The following is an 18,458-nucleotide window of genomic DNA, read 5'->3' as shown; positions in this document are numbered from 1 at the left end:
AGTATAACTTTGTCTCATAACTTTATTTTTTAAAACAATAAAAAACTTTAGCGTAAAGAGCGAAGCGTTGAGGAGGGGGCATTCCCCTTCATATACGGAATAATTTCTGTTCGTTTTAAGTTTTAACGTCGTGTCCTAACTTTCAGTTAAAAAAATTGTTTTTTTTATTTAATTCATATACTAAACCTATTCGCTGGTGCTATAATGTAAGGTAACATAACCTTACATTATATCAACTACTTTTTTTGATATGTCAACTACCTTAAAAGTAAAATGGTGTTTTTTCTTGTTACCTCAAAATTTTCTACTCAAGTGGCGAAGCCGAAATCGCCTACATCGATGACCTGAGCACCTCGATGGCGTGCACACTTTGCAATAATTAGTAAGTTATTTTCAATTTCATCAAAGCCAGGTTTTCATTTGGCTTTTTCCTCAAAAAGTCCTTTTTACTCCAGCGATGAAGTCGGAGTCTCTTTATCGACAAGAAAATATATTTCCGACATGAATTTACATCGATTTTGAAGATTGATTTCCCAGTTTGTACTATGGTTTACGTTGACATAACTAAAAGATTATTCTTGTTAAGTAGGTGTGGCAGGAAAAGTAAATCACAGGGAAACTAGGTCGAAAGTAGTTACTTTGGGGGAAGAATCTCATAGCGGTTAATTTAAAAGGAGTTTCCATTTAAAGTAATGGATAGCTTTTGGTCCACCCAGATTTCGAAATTTATGGAAGAACAAACAAAAATTGAACGAATTTTAAGTCAAAGTGAAATAGCATTTTTGGAGCGAGGCACAGATTAAATCCATAATTATTGACTAAATTAAGGTCAATTATAAAAGAGATCTTTGAACAGGCTTAGATTGATAAAAAAAAAACTGATTTGTATGATAAAATTATCGAAAATATTTGTGTGCGTGCAAAAAAATAAAATTGAGACAGATCATAGCCAATGCCACTAATTAATGTAAATGCAGAGAGGGGTAAGAACTTATTCGAGTTTTCAAACGAAAATACTAAATAAGTAGTATTCAAATCTTAGTAGACGGGATTAGCCTACAGGCATTTTTAGGGGGAGACAGAGGTGGTACTTACCCGGGGTGCAGAAATTTTAGGGGCACAAAATTTTAAATAAGTAACATAACGGTTATAATCATTTTGTAGTTTTCGAAATTTACTTTTATTGAAATAAAGTAGAGGTTACAGATGGCAGTAAGAATAAGAAACATATGGAGAAAAAGTATTTTGATAACCAAGTAGGTAATTGCCACAGTACAAGCATATGTGAACAGTAGCGAAAAGTTTGTTCACATACTAGCGAAAAAATGACACACATCATAGCGCGCTGACTGGGAAGTTCCCAGTAAGTCACAGCAATAGTTTCGGTTGCTTCTTGGTATTCAGTCAGATCGTAGCATATCTAAACTTTGTTATTGCGCGTGTGCGAAGAGGTGGAGTCATGGAGAGAGGTCTAGACTGATTTGTTTCAGAAATCTTTAATAGAGAGTATAGGAGTTGTTGGTACTGCTCGTGTATATACTTATGCTATGCTAAACACCCACCAGACATCTGACAAGAATGTTGTAAATAATGGTGGTAATAAAGAACCAGAACTATACGATTGGTTTGACAGCTTTAAATTCCTTAGGAGACTTGTGCTGGCAATATAGAAGAAATAAGCACAACAAGCTCATCAAACCGTACGCTGTCTAAAGTATATCATAATTTAATGTCTATGGGTAGTTTTTTTTTATTCATTTAGTTAGATAATTGTCAAAACAAACATATTGGTTGAAAGTGATTAGCTACAAACTGGTTAGTTAGGTATATTTCTCCAATACCTAGCTCATGGGTGCTGTTCACCTGCTTGCGTACTATTACTATTAGTCTATATTTTCGCTATCTATTCAGGTAATAAGTCTATGGTATAATAAAAAACTTTCTCAGCCTTTAAAAGTAAAAGAGAATGAGAAAGATATTAAAAGCTCCAAGTGTCAGTTATTTCAACAAGTAAAACGGAAGATTTAAAAACTCTCGTGTTTTGGGGTTTGGAAAACCAGACTTGTCTTTTTGTGTTTTTGAAAAGTTTGGCAGAACTATTGGGCATAAAAAAAAAACTGGTCGAAAAAATTGACAAGGTGTCCCTAGCTTAAACACTGATTAAACCCTTTATCTTCGTTTAAGTGGACCTATGACTTAATACTTTATGAATTATTGCAGTGGAGATGTACTGTACACCGTCCTTGAAGATCGACCAACTTCCTTAAAGATTCATCGTTAACCATGTCACCCAGGCATGTTCTATAATTTTAACTATTTTACTTCTAAGGCATGTGAACAGATAGTTGTGCTATTATGGAACAGACTTGTCTTTTTGTGTTTTTGAAAAGTTTGGCAGAACTATTGGGCATAAAAAAAAACTGGTCGAAAAAATTGACATGGTGTCCCTAGCTTAAACATTGATTAAACCCTTTATCTTTGTTTAAGTGGACCTATTACTTAATACTTTATGAATTATTGCAGTGGAAATGTACTGCACACCGTCCTTGAAGATCGACCAACTTCCTTAAAGATTCATCGTTAACCATGTCACCCAGGCATGTTCTATAATTTTAACTATTTTACTTCTAAGGCATGTGAACAGATAGTTATGCTATTATGGAACAGATTTATATGACTCAAACTATACAACCATGCCTATGATTTAATGTCTTTTTAACTATTCCAGCAGGTATGTGCCGCACGCTGTCCATAGAACTTGGTCCAAATTCTAAACACTCTTTCATCTTTTTACAGTTGCACAGCCATCTTCCTGCTGCTCTATGTAATAATATATCTTTTGTTTCTTTATCAATCGACTTATCATCTCCGCACTTCCAGCACTTTACAGATTCTTCATACTCCATCAGTGAGGTCTGACTTCAACCCTCTGACAACTTGCAGCAGGATTTGGAACACGCTCCCTGTGTCTGCACGAAGCTGCCACTCGTTTGGTATGTTCAAAAATTACGTTAAGGATTTTCTAGCTAGTAATTAAGTTTTTGTTTTTTCTTTCTCATTTTTTTCATGTGTTGAGTCTCTTAAAGGTGTGAATGTATGACGTTGAAAATGTTTTTGTTTTTTAATTATTTGTTTCATTTTTGTTTCTCCTCTGTTTTTTTCCTGGCCATAGAGCCTTACGGGGGAGTTTATATTGAAGTGTATTTTGTTGAGTTTATTGATTGAATAAAATTGATTGATTGATTGATTGATTGATTGCACTGTCAAACATAACAATACGGTGAATTCCGTAAACGTAAATATTTTATTTCCTGAGGTTTGTAAAAACACACGGTTGACCTATTAAGAGGTATAGTTATAAATGACTGAAATTGTATAACAAGGGGCCAATAACTTAATGCTTTTTAAGTATCGCAGTGGCAGGGTGATACAGACTGTCCTTGCCAAGAGGATCCAAGTCCCAATAAAATACATCGTTAACCTTCCTAATCCAGTAACTTTATAAATTTAAATATTTTATTTCCTAAGGCATATAAAAAGATACGGTGGCGCTGTTAAGGAATAAGGATATAATTAGCTAGGACTATACAGAATATAAGAGATGGCACCAGTTTCCTTCCACGATGGCCGTTAACTGTGTGTTCAAAGGAATTATTGCCTGGACCATTAATATTGCTTGAGGAGTCTGTAGAATGCGGCAAGAGCGCCCTATCACCAGGAGTTGGGATTATGTATTGAGTAGTTTGCCATTGAAGACGGAAATCTGTCGGTATCATTGTATACGATATCAATCTGGAAAAAAATAGGTAGTTTCTGCAAAGAAAGCGGTTTAGATTACTAATAAAATTAGAAAGCTAAAACAATAGTGTGGCTGTGATAATTAAAAGTGGGATATATGCCATTTTGAAACTTTTCAGGAGAGACAAAAAACGGATAAAAGTTTGTCGACTGTGGTTGCTCTGAAGAATGAGTGTAATAGGGATAAAGGGAACATATTCAAAACCAACTTTGTATGCTCTTTTCAGTGATATGAATGAATTCAAGCATTCTGAGCGGGTTGAAAATCATTCCATTTTATGGTGCATGTCTCCTTTTTGCCTTGCAAGAAAAAGGAGGCAAATGCCAGGTCCCCATGTAATAACTCCATAAGATAATCCTCTTCTGTCATTCTGAATTGCAACAAGACCTGATAAGAAGAGACATATGACTCTTAGAGGCTTATGACTCTTTTATTTTCTTAAAGTACAAGATAGGAAGATTATGACTGCGCCATTCAGTGCCTCATGATTAGTATACCCAAGGCACATACCTAACTCATTTTAACCAAAATGGCATATGTCGGACTTTCAATTACCACAGCCGAGTGAATTATGTATTGAGATGTTTGCACTGAAGATGGAAATCTGTTGGTATCATAGTATACGACATGAATCTAGAAAGAAAAGAGGTACCTGCTGCACCGAAAGCGTTCTAGATTACCAATAAATTTAGAAAGCTGAAGCCACAGTCCCACAACTATTAGTAGATTTTAAACCTAGGTGCTGGTTGGTACGTCAGAACCTCTTAAATTTGGTTGTTGTTCCACAGAAAGTGCTCAAAACTTACGACAAAAATCAGAAAACCTATGAAATAATTCTATAAGTAATGGAAGACCAAAAAGTCCAAAAGCTAGCTGGTCAACGAATTTGAGCTTCTTCAGTTCCAAAACCTCAGTGGTAACCTTACAAAATCGAGCCAAAAGGAAGTTTTCGGTGGACTGAAAGTATTTTAACAAAATAGCTAGAGTTAGAAAGCTTAAGAAATAATTTATCGTATGTTAGCTGACAAACATTCTCAACACAAATCGGTACTTTCCACCTTCTGAGATTCTTGGGAACTTCTTGAGAGGATGCAAAGAGAGAGGCTTTGAATAGATTTGGATGGAAAAGGAAATAGGAACTTTGTGGAAGGGTGTAAAAAGGGATGCTTTGAATAGATTTGGATGGATGAGGAGTGTGCGTAGCTGTGTTGGACTCAGGCGGTTGGGTGCTGCAGTAAATTATTGTTAGTTAGTTAGTTAGAGATACTGAAGCCATGGTTACACCCTTACTTGTTTTAGAAATAAAGATGTTGTTTATACATTTAGAGTGTTCAAAACAAACAACAAAATTTTGAAGCAGAAATACAATTCTATCTATGTTAGTTAAGACGGAAGTTTCACTATTTTCAGGTGGGCGATAAGAAATTTGAGGTCTAGTCTTTTTGTAACAAATACCTGATTTGAAAATAACAAACCGTAAAGAAGACTTAATGACGATAAGCTTGAGTATCGTGGTAAAAGTTCTGCCGGATAAAATATAATTTTTAAAATACGTATTCTCTTTTAAATGTGGATTCATTTCCAATGCTCAGTCCTCCTAAAATTTTAAAGTCAAAGACACAAGAATAATGAAAACAAAAATGTTCCGAAAACAGCATTAACTAAACCTCTTAAATTCTTTTATTAATGCCATAAATAATTGAACTTTTAATTTGAAATTCTTCAAAGATACCATGGATAAATCTCCCATAGGCTCTTTTTGCGACAAATCCCAGATTTTTAAAAGCAAAGTTTAAGAGAGATGCGACGTTAAAGGTATATTTGAAGCCCTATTTCTAACATAAACACAAGCTAACTTAATTAATTTCTTTGCCTAATTTAGACAAATAAAAATTACAAGGTATATTGTCAATATTTTTCCGGCCTAAAAAAACTAACAAATATTAACTTAATAAAAAGAGCGAGCGTAAAGACGAAAACAAAGGTTGTGATGGAAGTAAAGAGGAAATTTGAACCTTGAAAAGAACAAAACTAGCTGCCTTTCGGTTTACGCAACATATTCTCAAAACACTGTTTCAAACAAGCTTGCTTTTGATATTTCCTTATATTTTCAGACTCTGAAGCATTTGGCCTTTACTGAATGCTAAGCTTTCTTGAGTTTTTTTTTTTAAAGAGTTGAATTCTTGTCGTAAAAGTTATTGATTTCATGATCAACAATCGACTTGAAAACCTTATGAATTTTAATGCTGATTCAAAATATATAAAGTTCATGAAGTATAATATTAGCCATCAAAATTAGAAGTATTAGAAAATTGGTCAAGTTTTTGAAAATGTAAGGAAACACTCTCAAAACGTCAAGCGATCTTATTGGAAATCGCACCATTAAATTCAACATATCAGAGAGCCCTAAGGTTCTCTGATATTTTTTCTAATAACTAAGAGGTTTGAAGCTAATAAACGCAAAAACATGAATTTTGCTCTTTCTTTTTTTAACCATGAAAAGATAAAAGAAAGATCGCGGATTCGTGTTTATTTGTTTGTTTTTTTTTTTGCTTTTTTTCTGACGTGATTGTATCGAGCCATTGATTCTAAAATATTTACCAGAAATAAAAGTTCTAGTACCCCTTTTTAATGACCAAAAAGATTGTAGGGCAGCTAACCACCCTCCTACACCCCTTTTTTCCCCAAAATTATAAAATAGCTATTTCGATCAACCTCATTGAAAAATCCAAAACTATGGCTTTGGGGATGGTGTGACCCCTCACAATCTCTGGAGAAAGGGTTGTGAGTTACAAAACATACCTGTTGTTTTTCCATGGGAAATTTTTTACAGGAGGAATTCTTTTTATTTTTTCTTACTTTGTCTTTGCCAACTAAATTTAACATGTAGAGATGTTCCAAGGGAAGTTCTCAGCGAGGTTTGAATTGCCTAGAAGATTCTTGCATGGAGGGGGGGGGAGTACTTCATCTGTGACATTTTCCGCGGAGGTAACTTTCCACCGGGTGTGACCGAATATGGATTTCTGACATGATTAAATAAAAAAGAAAACAAGTTTTTTTAATTGAAAGTAAGGAGCGATATTAAAACTTAAAACGGACACAAAGAATTCCGTATATGAAAGGGGCTGTCCCCTCCTCAACGCCTCCCTCTTTATGCTAAAGTTTTTTATTGATTTAAAAAATAAAGTTGTGAGACAGAGTCAAACTTTAGCGTAAAGAACGAAGCGTTGAGGAGGGGACATCCCCTTTCATATACGGAATAATTTCTGTTCGTTTTAAGTTTTAATGTCACTCCTTACTTTCAGTAAAAAAAAAACTTGTTTTTTATTTAATTTCTGAACCTTTTTGAATTAATACAGCTTTGATTTTGGCTCATCGTACATGAATAATTAAAACAAAATTTGCATATTAATTTTACTTTTTTTTGGCTAAATGGCTTTCTCGAAATTTTGTTCTGACTTAACTTACGAATTAACTTACGTAACGAACTTCTATATTCATATGTTTTTATTACGTATATAAGGGAGCTCGCCACCTAGTCAATTCCTCACCCTTTACGCTAAAGGTCGAATTTTGTTCGAATCACAAACCCCTGAATCACAAAGGCCGGTTAATTAGAATAGACAGCTCCTTCGAAAGTAATAAAAAAGAAACTTTAGCGCATAGAGCGAGGTATTGACTTGGGGGCGAATCCTCTCATATGCATAAAAGTTTCTGTTTGTTTTAAGCTATAATGTTGCTCCTTACTTTCAGTTGAAAAAAAACTTCTTTTTTTATTTAATTTCTGATCGATTTTTAAATAATGCTGGGAAATCCGGCGCCCCTTCATAGAAATGCCCCTTCCCCCAGGGAAATATCCTCCATGAAAACGTTCTCCCCCGTAAACCCCTCCTCCAACCCCTTCCACCCCCACCCACCCACCACCAGAAAAAAATCCCTGCTGAAAACGTCTGTATACTTCCCATTAACTAATACTATATGTAAACAATGCTGGGCAAAGTTCATAACTTGCAGCCCTTCCCCCGGGAACTGTGAGGGATTAAGTCATCCTCAAAGACTTATTTAATAGATTTTCGACTCAGATGAAAAAAATGGCTATCTACAAATGGTGATTGGGTGACTTCGGGAGAAAAACGTGGGAGGGGGTCAAGTTGCCATTCAATTTTTTGTCCACTTAAACAGGGCACTAGGACTTTTAATTTCCGTTGGAATGAGCCCTCTCACGATATTCTAGGACTCCTGGATCGATGTGATCACCCCGGGCAAAAGAAAAAAATTAAATAAACACGCATCCGTGATCTTTCTTCTGGCAAAAAATACAAAATTCCACATTTTTCAGACAGGAGCTTGAAACTTCTATAGTAGGGTTCTCTGATACGCTGAGTCTGATGGCGTGAGTTTCATTAAAGTTCTATGACTTGTAGGGGTTGTTTACCCCTTTTTTTGAAAATGAGGCAAATTTTCTCAGGTGCGTAACTTTTGATGGGTAAAACTAAACTTGATGAAGCTTATACATTCGAAATTATCATAAAAATCGGATTCTTTTGATGTATCTATTGGTATCAAATTTTTTTTTTAGAGTTTCTGTTACTATTGAACCGGGTCGCTCCTTACTTTCAGTTCGTTACCGCAAACTGTTTGATTTGACTGCTAACAATTCACCGTAGCACCAAGGCTGCCTGAGGCCCAACACTTAAGCGTTTCAACATTTATTCTCTATATTTCAAATTTATTTAACCGAAATATATATTCCATTTCAACCAAATGTTTATCAGTGCCATGCACAACCTATCCAGTTTGAAAAAAACTGAAATAAATACACGTATACAAAACGGCTTTTTTGCCATATTTAAAAATTATGCCTAATTTTTTTAAGTTTTGGTCTTTCAGAAATTTGGCTACCACTTTAAAATGAGATTTTTACCGAGTTTTTTAGAAAAATGTGACACCACAGAAGAGCAAATTTTGAGATTGGCTGAATACAAATATAAAAGAAAAGAGTAGCCTATAAAAAATTAAAAAAATTTAAATATTTTGATAACAAAGAGAGTTTGTGTATTCTTGAGGAATTCCGAAGAAAAAGATCCTACGAAGTTCTAGGATGCGATTGAAAAGGCAAAAGGGATTACACAGACTGCTCCATTAGCAGATTCACCGCCTGGGTGCCTAGAAATTTTGGAAGGCGAATGTTTAGAAACGCAAGAGCTAGTGCAGACACCAGGAGCGGTTCTTTATCCTATGAAGGAACATGATTATGATTTAATGGGCGAAGTGAATTATGAGAAGATTAAGTTGATGTTTGGAAATTTAGACGAAGATTCTGTTGCAGGGGTGAACGACATCCCTATGACCTTATATGAGAAATATCTATCATTTTTATACCGGTAATGGTTTCTCTGTGTAATAAGGTGTTAACTCCAAAGCAATGGCCAAGCGAATGGAATATATCGCTATTTATACCACTTTCAAACAGTTCGTGGTAACGAACTGTTTGAAAGTGTGTAACCTTTCTCAATGGTAACCGAAACTCTAAAAAACGGAATTTTGATACCAATAGATACATCAAAGGAACCAGATTTTAATGCTGATTTCAAATATATAAGTTTCAGCAAGTCTTTTCATTTAGCCTTAGCCTACCCATCAAAAGATACGCGCCTGAGAAAATTTGGCTGATTTTCGGAAAAAGGGGAAAGACCCCCTAAAAGATATAGAATCTTAATGAAAGTCACAACATCATATTCAGCGTATAACAGAACCCTACTGTAGAAGTTTCAAGCACCTATCTACAAAAATGTGGAATTTTGCATTTTTTGACAGAAGAAAGATCACGGATGCGTGTTTGTTTGTTTTTTTGTTTTTTTCTTTCTTTTCCCCAGGGGTAATTGTATAGACCCAGTGGTCCTAAAATATCGTAAGAGGGCTCATTGGAATGGAAATTAAAAGTTCTAGTGCCCTTTTTAAGTGACAAAAAAAATGGAGGGCAACTAGGCCCCCTCCCGCGCTCATTTTTTTCAAAAAGTCACACGATCAAAATTTTGAGATAGCCATTTTGTTCAGTATGGTTGAAAATATGATAACTATGTCTTGCAGGATGACTTAGTCCCCCGAAGTCCCCAGGGGGAGTGCTGAAAGTTATGAACTTTACCCAATGTTAACATATAGTATTGGTTATGGGGAAGTATACAGAAGTTTTCAGGGGGATCTTTTATGTAAGGTGGGGTGGGGGGGGGGTCGGGGTTACATGGGAGGATCTTTCCATGAAGGAAGTTTTCATGGGGGAAGGGAATACATTGCTGTGAAGGGGGTGCCGGATTTCCCATCATTATTAAAGAAAAAGATCAGAAATTAAATAAATAAAAAAAAGTTTTTCAACTGAAAGTAAGGAGCAACATCAAAACTTAAAACAAACCAAAAATATTACGTATATGATTGTGTTCACCCCCTAGTCAATACCTCGCTCTTTAAGCCAAAGATTTTTAAGTACTTTCATAAGAGCTATTTATTCTAATTAACGACCTTTGTGATTAAGGGGTCCTTTTTAAAGAATTGGAACAAAATTCGAACTTTAGCTTAAAGAGCAAGGTATTGACTAGTAGGCAAACCCCCTAATATACGTATTAAAAATCTATGAATAAAGAAGTTCGTTACGTAAGTTAATTCGTAGGTTACGTATATTTATTACTAATAAAAACGTTCGTAAATAAAATTAAACAAGTTTCAAGAAAGCCATTTAACCAAATAAAAGTAAAATTAATATACAAATTTTGTTTTAACTATTCATGTACCTTGAGTGAATATCAAAACCTGCATTAATTCAAAAACATTCAAAAATTAAATAAAAAAAACAAGTTTTTTAAACTGAAAGTAAGGAGCGTCATTAAAACTTAAAACGAAGAGAAATTATCCCGTATATGAAAGGGGTTGTCCACTCCTCAACGCCTCGCTCTTTCCGCTAAAGTTTTTTATTGTAAAAAAAAAAGAGTTGTGAGTAAGGCAAACTTTAGCGTAAAGAGCTAGGCGTTGAGGAGTGGACAGCCCCTTTCATATACGGGATAATTTCTGTTCGTTTTAAGTTTTAATGTCGCTCCTTACTTTCAGTTTAAAGAACTTGTTTTTTTATTTAATTTAACAAGGAGAGCAGCAGGCACCCGAAAATTGTCGTCTAATAGTGCTCGTTCCTGCCCTGAGTAAGGTAATTGATAGAATATTAAATACAAGGCTAACTAATTGGCTGAATAATATTAATATTACATACCAGGAACAAGGAGGTTTCAGGACTGGATACGGAACTTCATATAGAGCTGTAGTTGAAAATACGGAAAAGCTTTAATTAAAAAGCTTTGAACGCTTTATTGAAATTGAAAATTATTGAAATTGAAAATTATCTTAAAAGCTTTAATTGAAAAATATGGGAAAGGAAAAACGTGTCTTTATGTAGGACTTCTGGACGTTCATAGGGCGTTTGACACTATGAGTAGAAAGCAATGAAAGTTGTTCTGTTCAGAATATCTTTCAATGTTATTTGTGAGACTGATTGTATACCTCCCCCACTTATTTGTGAGACTGATAGTGAGCATGTATTTTGGCTTGAGGGGTATGGTGTACGTTGGGAATAATAACTCGATGCTTTTTAGGACTAAAGAATTAAACAGGTTTGCAATCAATCTCCTAAGCTGTTTAATATTTTTATAAATTATGTTTTTGACTTTTTGTAGAAAAGATTGGCTCTTATTGTTAGTTTAGCGTCCGAAAAATTACTTATAATATTATTTGCAGGTATTTTGCCACGGTCGCTAACACACTGTAAGAGTTTTGGACACTGCTGAATCTGATAAAATATTTGGAGGAGAAAAATTAAAGTTGAATGATGAAAAGAGTGAAGTTATTATTTTCAGACAAAAAAAAGGACGCGTCGAAAAGAAATTAAAAATTTAATTTTAATAATGAGAAACTAAACTGATTATGGAAATTAAGAAGCCAAAATTACATATAAAAATATTTAGTAAAAAGATTCTACCAGTGATTAAAAATGGAGGAGTGATTTAGGGTAGAGAAAGAGTTCAGCCGTTCTAGTCCCTCCAGTTCTAGTCGTGGCTGCAGCGAAAGCTGCAACCTCGTAAAGGAAAAACTTCGGCCAATAGTAACCCAAAATTTGTTATTTTGAAGTTGAATTGATTCGAAATAAAACAACAAATGTAATCACTACTGCCACAAACTCTACTTATGAAACTTACAGTCCCCTGGCTTAAACAACAAAAATGAAATCCCTTGAAATCCCTATTTGTGCGTGGGAAGCACTTCAGTGGCCTCTTTTTTCCGCTTCTTCCTTCTCCGCTGCTAGAGGGACTTTACAGCATCATAGAGGGCCGCTATGGGCTAATGTTATAGGAAATTGATGTATTTACTCGCTTTTAAAACTAACACAACACAATATTTAAAGTTCAATCCCATTTTCGACAAAAAAATGCGTCTTGGTATACAATATATTGAATTACGTCATGATCGAAGGTTACAACTATAATCGGGGTCACAAACAAAAGTTAAGAATCTGGAGGCCATCACAACATGATCTGTCGGAATGAATATTTGGCGTAAAATTCGATACAGAAAAGATCCTTTTGATATACCAATTTTAAATCGTTCTTCAGAAAACCCAAATTCGTTCCGTACTGATCAGCGATCTAGGAACTTTCTTGAGAATATTGCCCAAGTCCTAGCTCAATGTCCAGTTGTACAGAAAAAATTTAATTTTGAGCATTATTTACTGTGACCATTAATAAGACATATATTTAATGCTTTAAAAGTTACAAGGGCCATGAATGCAAAATAAAGAAATCGCACACATTCAGCATTATTTCTAGCATTCACCTTCCTCCCAACAGAAATTTCTCTCAATGTGTCATTCCAGATTTAATGTGTTTTTTAATATTTTTTATTGTCTCACAATATTTTTATGCCATTACTGAAACGAAACATCTAAACGATAACCCCCTTTGTGTCTCCGAGACTGATCTATAGGCTATCTAGTATAACCACAATTTTCACCAGGATATCCATAAATAGGGCTAGGAAGAATCAACCTGCTAAGACTCATGCAGGCACATAACACAATGCCATAGCAGAACTGCTGAAATATGAAACACTTTTCGGAACACACTTTTTTAAGCCTATGAACTCATCATCGATGCGCAATACTATTGTTAGCAGTCCTAAATAGTTCAGTAGAAAACAATTTTTGTGGCGGATGGAGATCGTCCCTCAGACGATTGTTAGCCCAGAAGGGTGTTATTGGGAGAAGCGCTGGTGAGAGGGACCTGAAAATCTATCCATTTCACGTCAGATAATGTAGACACTAGCAGTCAAAAAATATTATATTTGATTGTATTTATGCTGTTATTTCATTTATTGTTATATTGTTTATTTTTTATATAATTATTGTTATAATGTTATATAATTTATTGTTTATTGCTATACAAACAGATATTTTGCGTCTTTAAACTTGAGGACAATTCGCTCTTTGTTTCACGAAAACCTGAGTATATTTAAAACAGCGCTAGATGATCCATATCCGATGAGCGCTAGATAGATAGCGCTAGAACAGCGCTAAATGATCCATAAAGATTATTTATAGCGTTTACTTCTTTTTTTAAATAATAATAGTACTTTTGGTACTTGTATGATATAACCCCCGCAGCTCAAGTTGTTCATGCATTGACGTACTGTAAACCGGTTTCTTTCAACTTTGCGTGAGAAAAAACAAAGAGAATTGATCAAACAAACGACAAATATATAATTTGGACTATATATTTTCATATTAAGGGGGAGGGGTGGTAAAGTGTTTGGACAATGTAAAGTAGAAAACAATTCTTACTTCTCAATATCAGAATAATTGTATCTAACACATTTTGCATGCATATCCGCTCTGCTCCCCCCCCCACTAATGTAGAAATATATAGCCTAAATTTTTTTCCAAGGTACTAAATTTTTATCATACTTAGGTATATTTTATTAGGTTTAACTTAACTTCACTTCTTGAGCTGCAGGGGTATATCATACAAGTACCTTACTTTTCGATATGAACGAAGCGGTATGGAAAGTAAAATATTCTATTGGATATTTTTTCTCTCTTGTGTGGTGAGGCTTTCTAATTAAGTCAATTTGGAATTTAGTAAAAATATTAATACGCAAATACAAAAGTTTCAAAATAACACTTTTTATTAAGATAAAGATACACATCCAGGAATGTGTAAGCTTGGAGGGAACTTGCTCAATAACCAATTTCGTGGCTAAGTACGTCAATGAACCGGATGGATGCGATTGGTTTTTCATATATATACTCAGATTTTGAGACTGAGGTGGTACTCTTTAACTTGCAGGGCGAACCTCTGTCCGTTTGTTATCTTATTAGAAATACCTTGGAATGTTGTCGGATTATTGTAAGTGTCTAAGTATCTTATTATATATTATTGTAGTTTTCTGAGACTTGTGGTCTACTTGGGACAACGAGTCCCAGTAGAATATATATATATATATACATTAGTACATGTTAACTGAATAAAAGCATTGTGTTATAGCCAACCTCTCTGCAGTCTACATTTAGTCTCTCGAATATGCCCAGCTGGTACGCCTCATTAGTCCAGTCATAGCCTAAGGCACGCTACCAAAATTTAATTACCTTAGGTCCATAGTTTATCTCCCCTATAAAATGAGAATAAAGGCATCTACCACAACATCACTTAAATATAATAAATACACCTTACCATATCTGGTGGCAGCGGAGGAATTATAATGCAAATACACCAGGTGAGAATTGTAGAAAATTACTGGCAACTCCTATTTGAAATAGACTTAGAACATTTACAAAAGATGCTAGATACCATAAGGTTAAAAAAGGATGCTTATCAAATGATAATCAAAGCCTTTTTGTTGAAAACCAGTAATCGAGAAGAAAAAATAATTTTACGAAAAACCAGATATTAAAGGATTGCAAATATATCCCATAGCTACGATCAATCGGTGCTTGCAAAATTGTACGCAATAAACAGACAGGTAGAAGCTATAATGCATGTGACGAAACATCGTACTAATGTTAATGTTCAATCACTAATAGAAGAACAAAATAAAACGAACATAGCTTTCGAAGATATATAAAAATATTATTTGGAAACAATACATGCCAATATTCCAGAAGAAGAAAAGAAAAAAATATCTAGAAAAACATATTTTCATATCGAAAAAGAAAAAAAATCGTTATGGCTAGCACAGAATGAAAAAATCTCCAGTCTAAATTGGACTCTAGGGGAAATCTACAATATATTCAGTAGAATAGAGAATTTACTGATTAATGAAAGTAAAGAAGATAAGCCGTTATATAGAGAATATTTATTAGCAAGCATGATAAAGCTAATGACACATCTATAAATTTTAATTGACTATACATTTGAAGCTAAATGAGTCTTAAGTTTATTAGACTTAGGACGGATTCCGAAACTTCTGTTGCCTCCGAAGGAGTTAAAAGAAGTCTTGCAAAACATAGAGTATTTTGTATTAAAGGAAGGGTATTATGAATCACCTTCGGGTTAAGACCCGATCGACCCCTTAAGCTGGTCTGCTAAGCTATTAAAATAATCTTATTTTCTATTAGCAGGAAACCTCCGGATAAACGTAAAAATACCCCTGGTTCAGAAAAAGAGCTTATTTACAATATATCAAGCTTTTTTCATTGCAAAACAAGGGGCACACAAGGGGTAATAATCACCATGACATCAACTTCAGCGTATGTACTAGTAGAAAACAAAGGAGAAAGAATAATTTCTCCAGAAAAAAATTTGGGTCATAGACGTTTTAGAAAATGGTATTTTTAAGTTAGAACTGACCAAAAAAGGACTAAAAACGACGAAAAATAAGATTAGTTTAAATTGCTGGGAAAACATAATTCTAGAAAATCGATATATCATTGGGAAGCCTCTAAACCTTCAGAAAAAAACTGAAGGAAATATAAAAATGAGTTTATCCGAAGTATTAGTTTCAAATAATGTTACGTTGGACGGAACTTGTGTTCAAGACAGAGAAATAACAAATTTTCCACTAATTTTATCGACAATGTCAGAATGTAATCTATGGCGCAAAGATACAAATTTCATTCTTAAAAGAGAAAATAGGCCAAGATCAGAAGAAAACATCACTAAATTAACTCCATTAAAAACTAAAACAATTTTACCAGGCAAATTAGAAATTTTTCAAAAAAAGGTAGTAAACATCTAATAGAAAATTGGAAAAAGAATTTTAAATAACCTATTAGTTGGGCCCAAATGCTGAAAGATATAAAACAAGAACAAGAAATTGCCCTTAGTCAAGCAGAAATTACACTGAAAGTAATAAGGGATGAAAGCATTCAATTCAATGAATTATTTTTAGTAGGATGTATTTAGTAGGCACAGTATATGTAAGTTTATTTACACTTATAACAGCTTGGATTATTTATCGAAGGAGTAAAATAAAAGTTGTCAGACAGGAAGTAACTGAATTACAAGAATTGATGATAACGCCAAGACAATTACAAATGATCCAAGAATATGCAGAATACGCAGGAATTGCGCGTTAATTCACAACACGTTAAAAAAATTTCTTTTAGTGTTTATATATGATCTATATAAGGAATATTTATTACAGATGATAATTTGGACAATAATTTGCGTTTTTAAGCTTCTCCAGCTTATTACGGCTGAATTTAGGGTCGTAAAAGGAGTATCGTTTCGCAGGATGAATACCATCAAACCAATGGAAGGTTACTAGAAAATCGCCATTAGGTTTGATACTTTAACCTTAAATAACCTCCAGAACCAAAAAACGGAAGTTGCAAATAATCTGGAAATGACAAAAAGAGAATTAGAAAAAACTTTTAACCCACCTCTTTTCACGCCCCCTCAGGTAATAGAAAAAAGAAATGAAAGTATCATTATTTCAAACTCAGGCAACTTTGTTTTTCAATGTACTGAAAAACCAAATCAATGGGGTTTTAGAAGATATAAAGAGAATGTTAGCTACGCTGCAAAAACAAAACAAAAAGGAACCAAACAATACATTGGCCAGAAAAAAAAGAAGCTTAATCGGTATTGTAGGGGAAATTTCAGAATATATATTCGGTACGGTATCTGAGACAACGTGGAAGGAAGCAGAAAAACGAATAGCGAAAGTCGAATTAACAAATCAAAATCTTCTACGCTTGGTAGACAAACAACTAACAATCTTAAAACATCACGAAACAAGGATATCAAAGATCGAAGAAAAAGTTAATCAGACGATCAATACGCTTTCCATTTTTAAACAGGATATTATCAATGCAGTATTAATAACTCTAAAACGAATAATAGGAAATCATAGTGAAATCATAGAAGATATATATCTTCAGATGGCTCTACAGCTAATACCTAGTGCCATCATGGAAATATTCCATGAATTTAATCAATTAGAGTTAGAGTTTCTAACCCTTTTGACAAACAATTTACCAGCACGACTTCTAAACCCAGGTAAATTAATAAAAGTACTCAAAGCCATAGAAAGCCATTTGCCTTATCAATTGAGACTAGGACATGAACCAAATTTCGAGAATATCCTGTACTTTTATAGCAAGGCGGAAAATTATTTACAAATCAAGCAAGGGGAGTTATGGATATTTTAAAAGTACTCCTAGTTAGAAATGAAGAATACGTAGAGTTCCAAATAAATGCTTTCCCTACAAAATTGACGAACATCACAAGTTGGATTACGATAACTAGTTTGCCACCATATACAGCAATTTCCAATTTAAAATATAGGATACCAGAGCAACAAGAAATAATTAAATGTCAAAATGATAAACTACCCTTTTGCAACTTAGGGACTATATCACATCTACGTGCAATAAAAGTCTGTGTTATTAAATTTAAAGGAGATGGAACCCTCAAATCTCCTATCAAAAGAATGTGATATTGATATAGTGAGCGAAATTAATCTTGAACTATGGAAAAAAATAAGTGAAAATGATTTTATATTCAGCGTTCCACAACCCTATATGGCACAGTTAAGGTGCAAAAATTCTTCAGGGTTGAGGAATACAAAAGATATACGGATAGAAGGGATGGGCCTTATTAATATCCCCCTATCCTGTCGTTTAACGACAAAAGAGACAATTATATCATCGCAAATTGTGGAAATTAATGAGATAAATATGCACAAATGGAGTATAAAACCTATACCCAACATAAATCTTTTTAAAGCAACAAATTTGAAACAAGATAATGAAAAAATTAAATTTTACAAAAGATGATAAATAAATTAACTGATATTTCCATACCGGAAAAAATAAAAGGAGAAACACCCAGATTTTTGACAACCCTGGAAAATCTAAGCAAGAATCTGGAAATTAATTATCCCATTTTCCAAACGGAAATAGAAAGAACCACTTATTATAAAGGCTTATTAGCCTCTACTTGGGGATATTTCATAACTGCTATCGTGGTTCTGGGATTGGTTATATGTGTTTTTAAATATTGGTATTATAAGAAACATCAAACCCTCGGAGGGAAGGATGTAAGAAACTTTGTCTGCACAAAACCATAATCTATCGCAAGGAAACTAAATATTATAAAAAAAAAGCTTTTGTTGCTTTTGAGCAAAT

At 34.0% G+C, this 18,458-nt stretch overlaps 1 protein-coding gene across 1 annotated transcript in view; it reads right to left on the bottom strand.

Annotated features, from left to right (window-relative positions):
- Positions 1 to 3,539: 3,539 nt before the first annotated feature.
- LOC148939854 (uncharacterized) overlaps positions 3,540 to 18,458 on the bottom strand; it is a 450,089-nt gene continuing 435,170 nt past the window's right edge. Inside the window, exon 18 of the mRNA XM_089105986.1 lies at positions 3,540 to 3,792. Coding sequence (XP_088962112.1) covers positions 3,555 to 3,792 — 238 coding nt within the window. The 3' untranslated portion in view covers positions 3,540 to 3,554. The remainder of the gene's footprint in view (positions 3,793 to 18,458) is intronic.

This window comes from Artemia sp. Qi Xiang Cuo, chromosome 20 (assembly GCF_049724085.1).
Source record: "Artemia sp. Qi Xiang Cuo chromosome 20, ASM4972408v1, whole genome shotgun sequence".
NCBI lineage: Eukaryota > Metazoa > Arthropoda > Branchiopoda > Anostraca > Artemiidae > Artemia > Artemia sp. Qi Xiang Cuo.
Note: the sequence above shows the minus strand (reverse complement) of the source record. Positions and strands in the feature narration are given on the sequence as shown.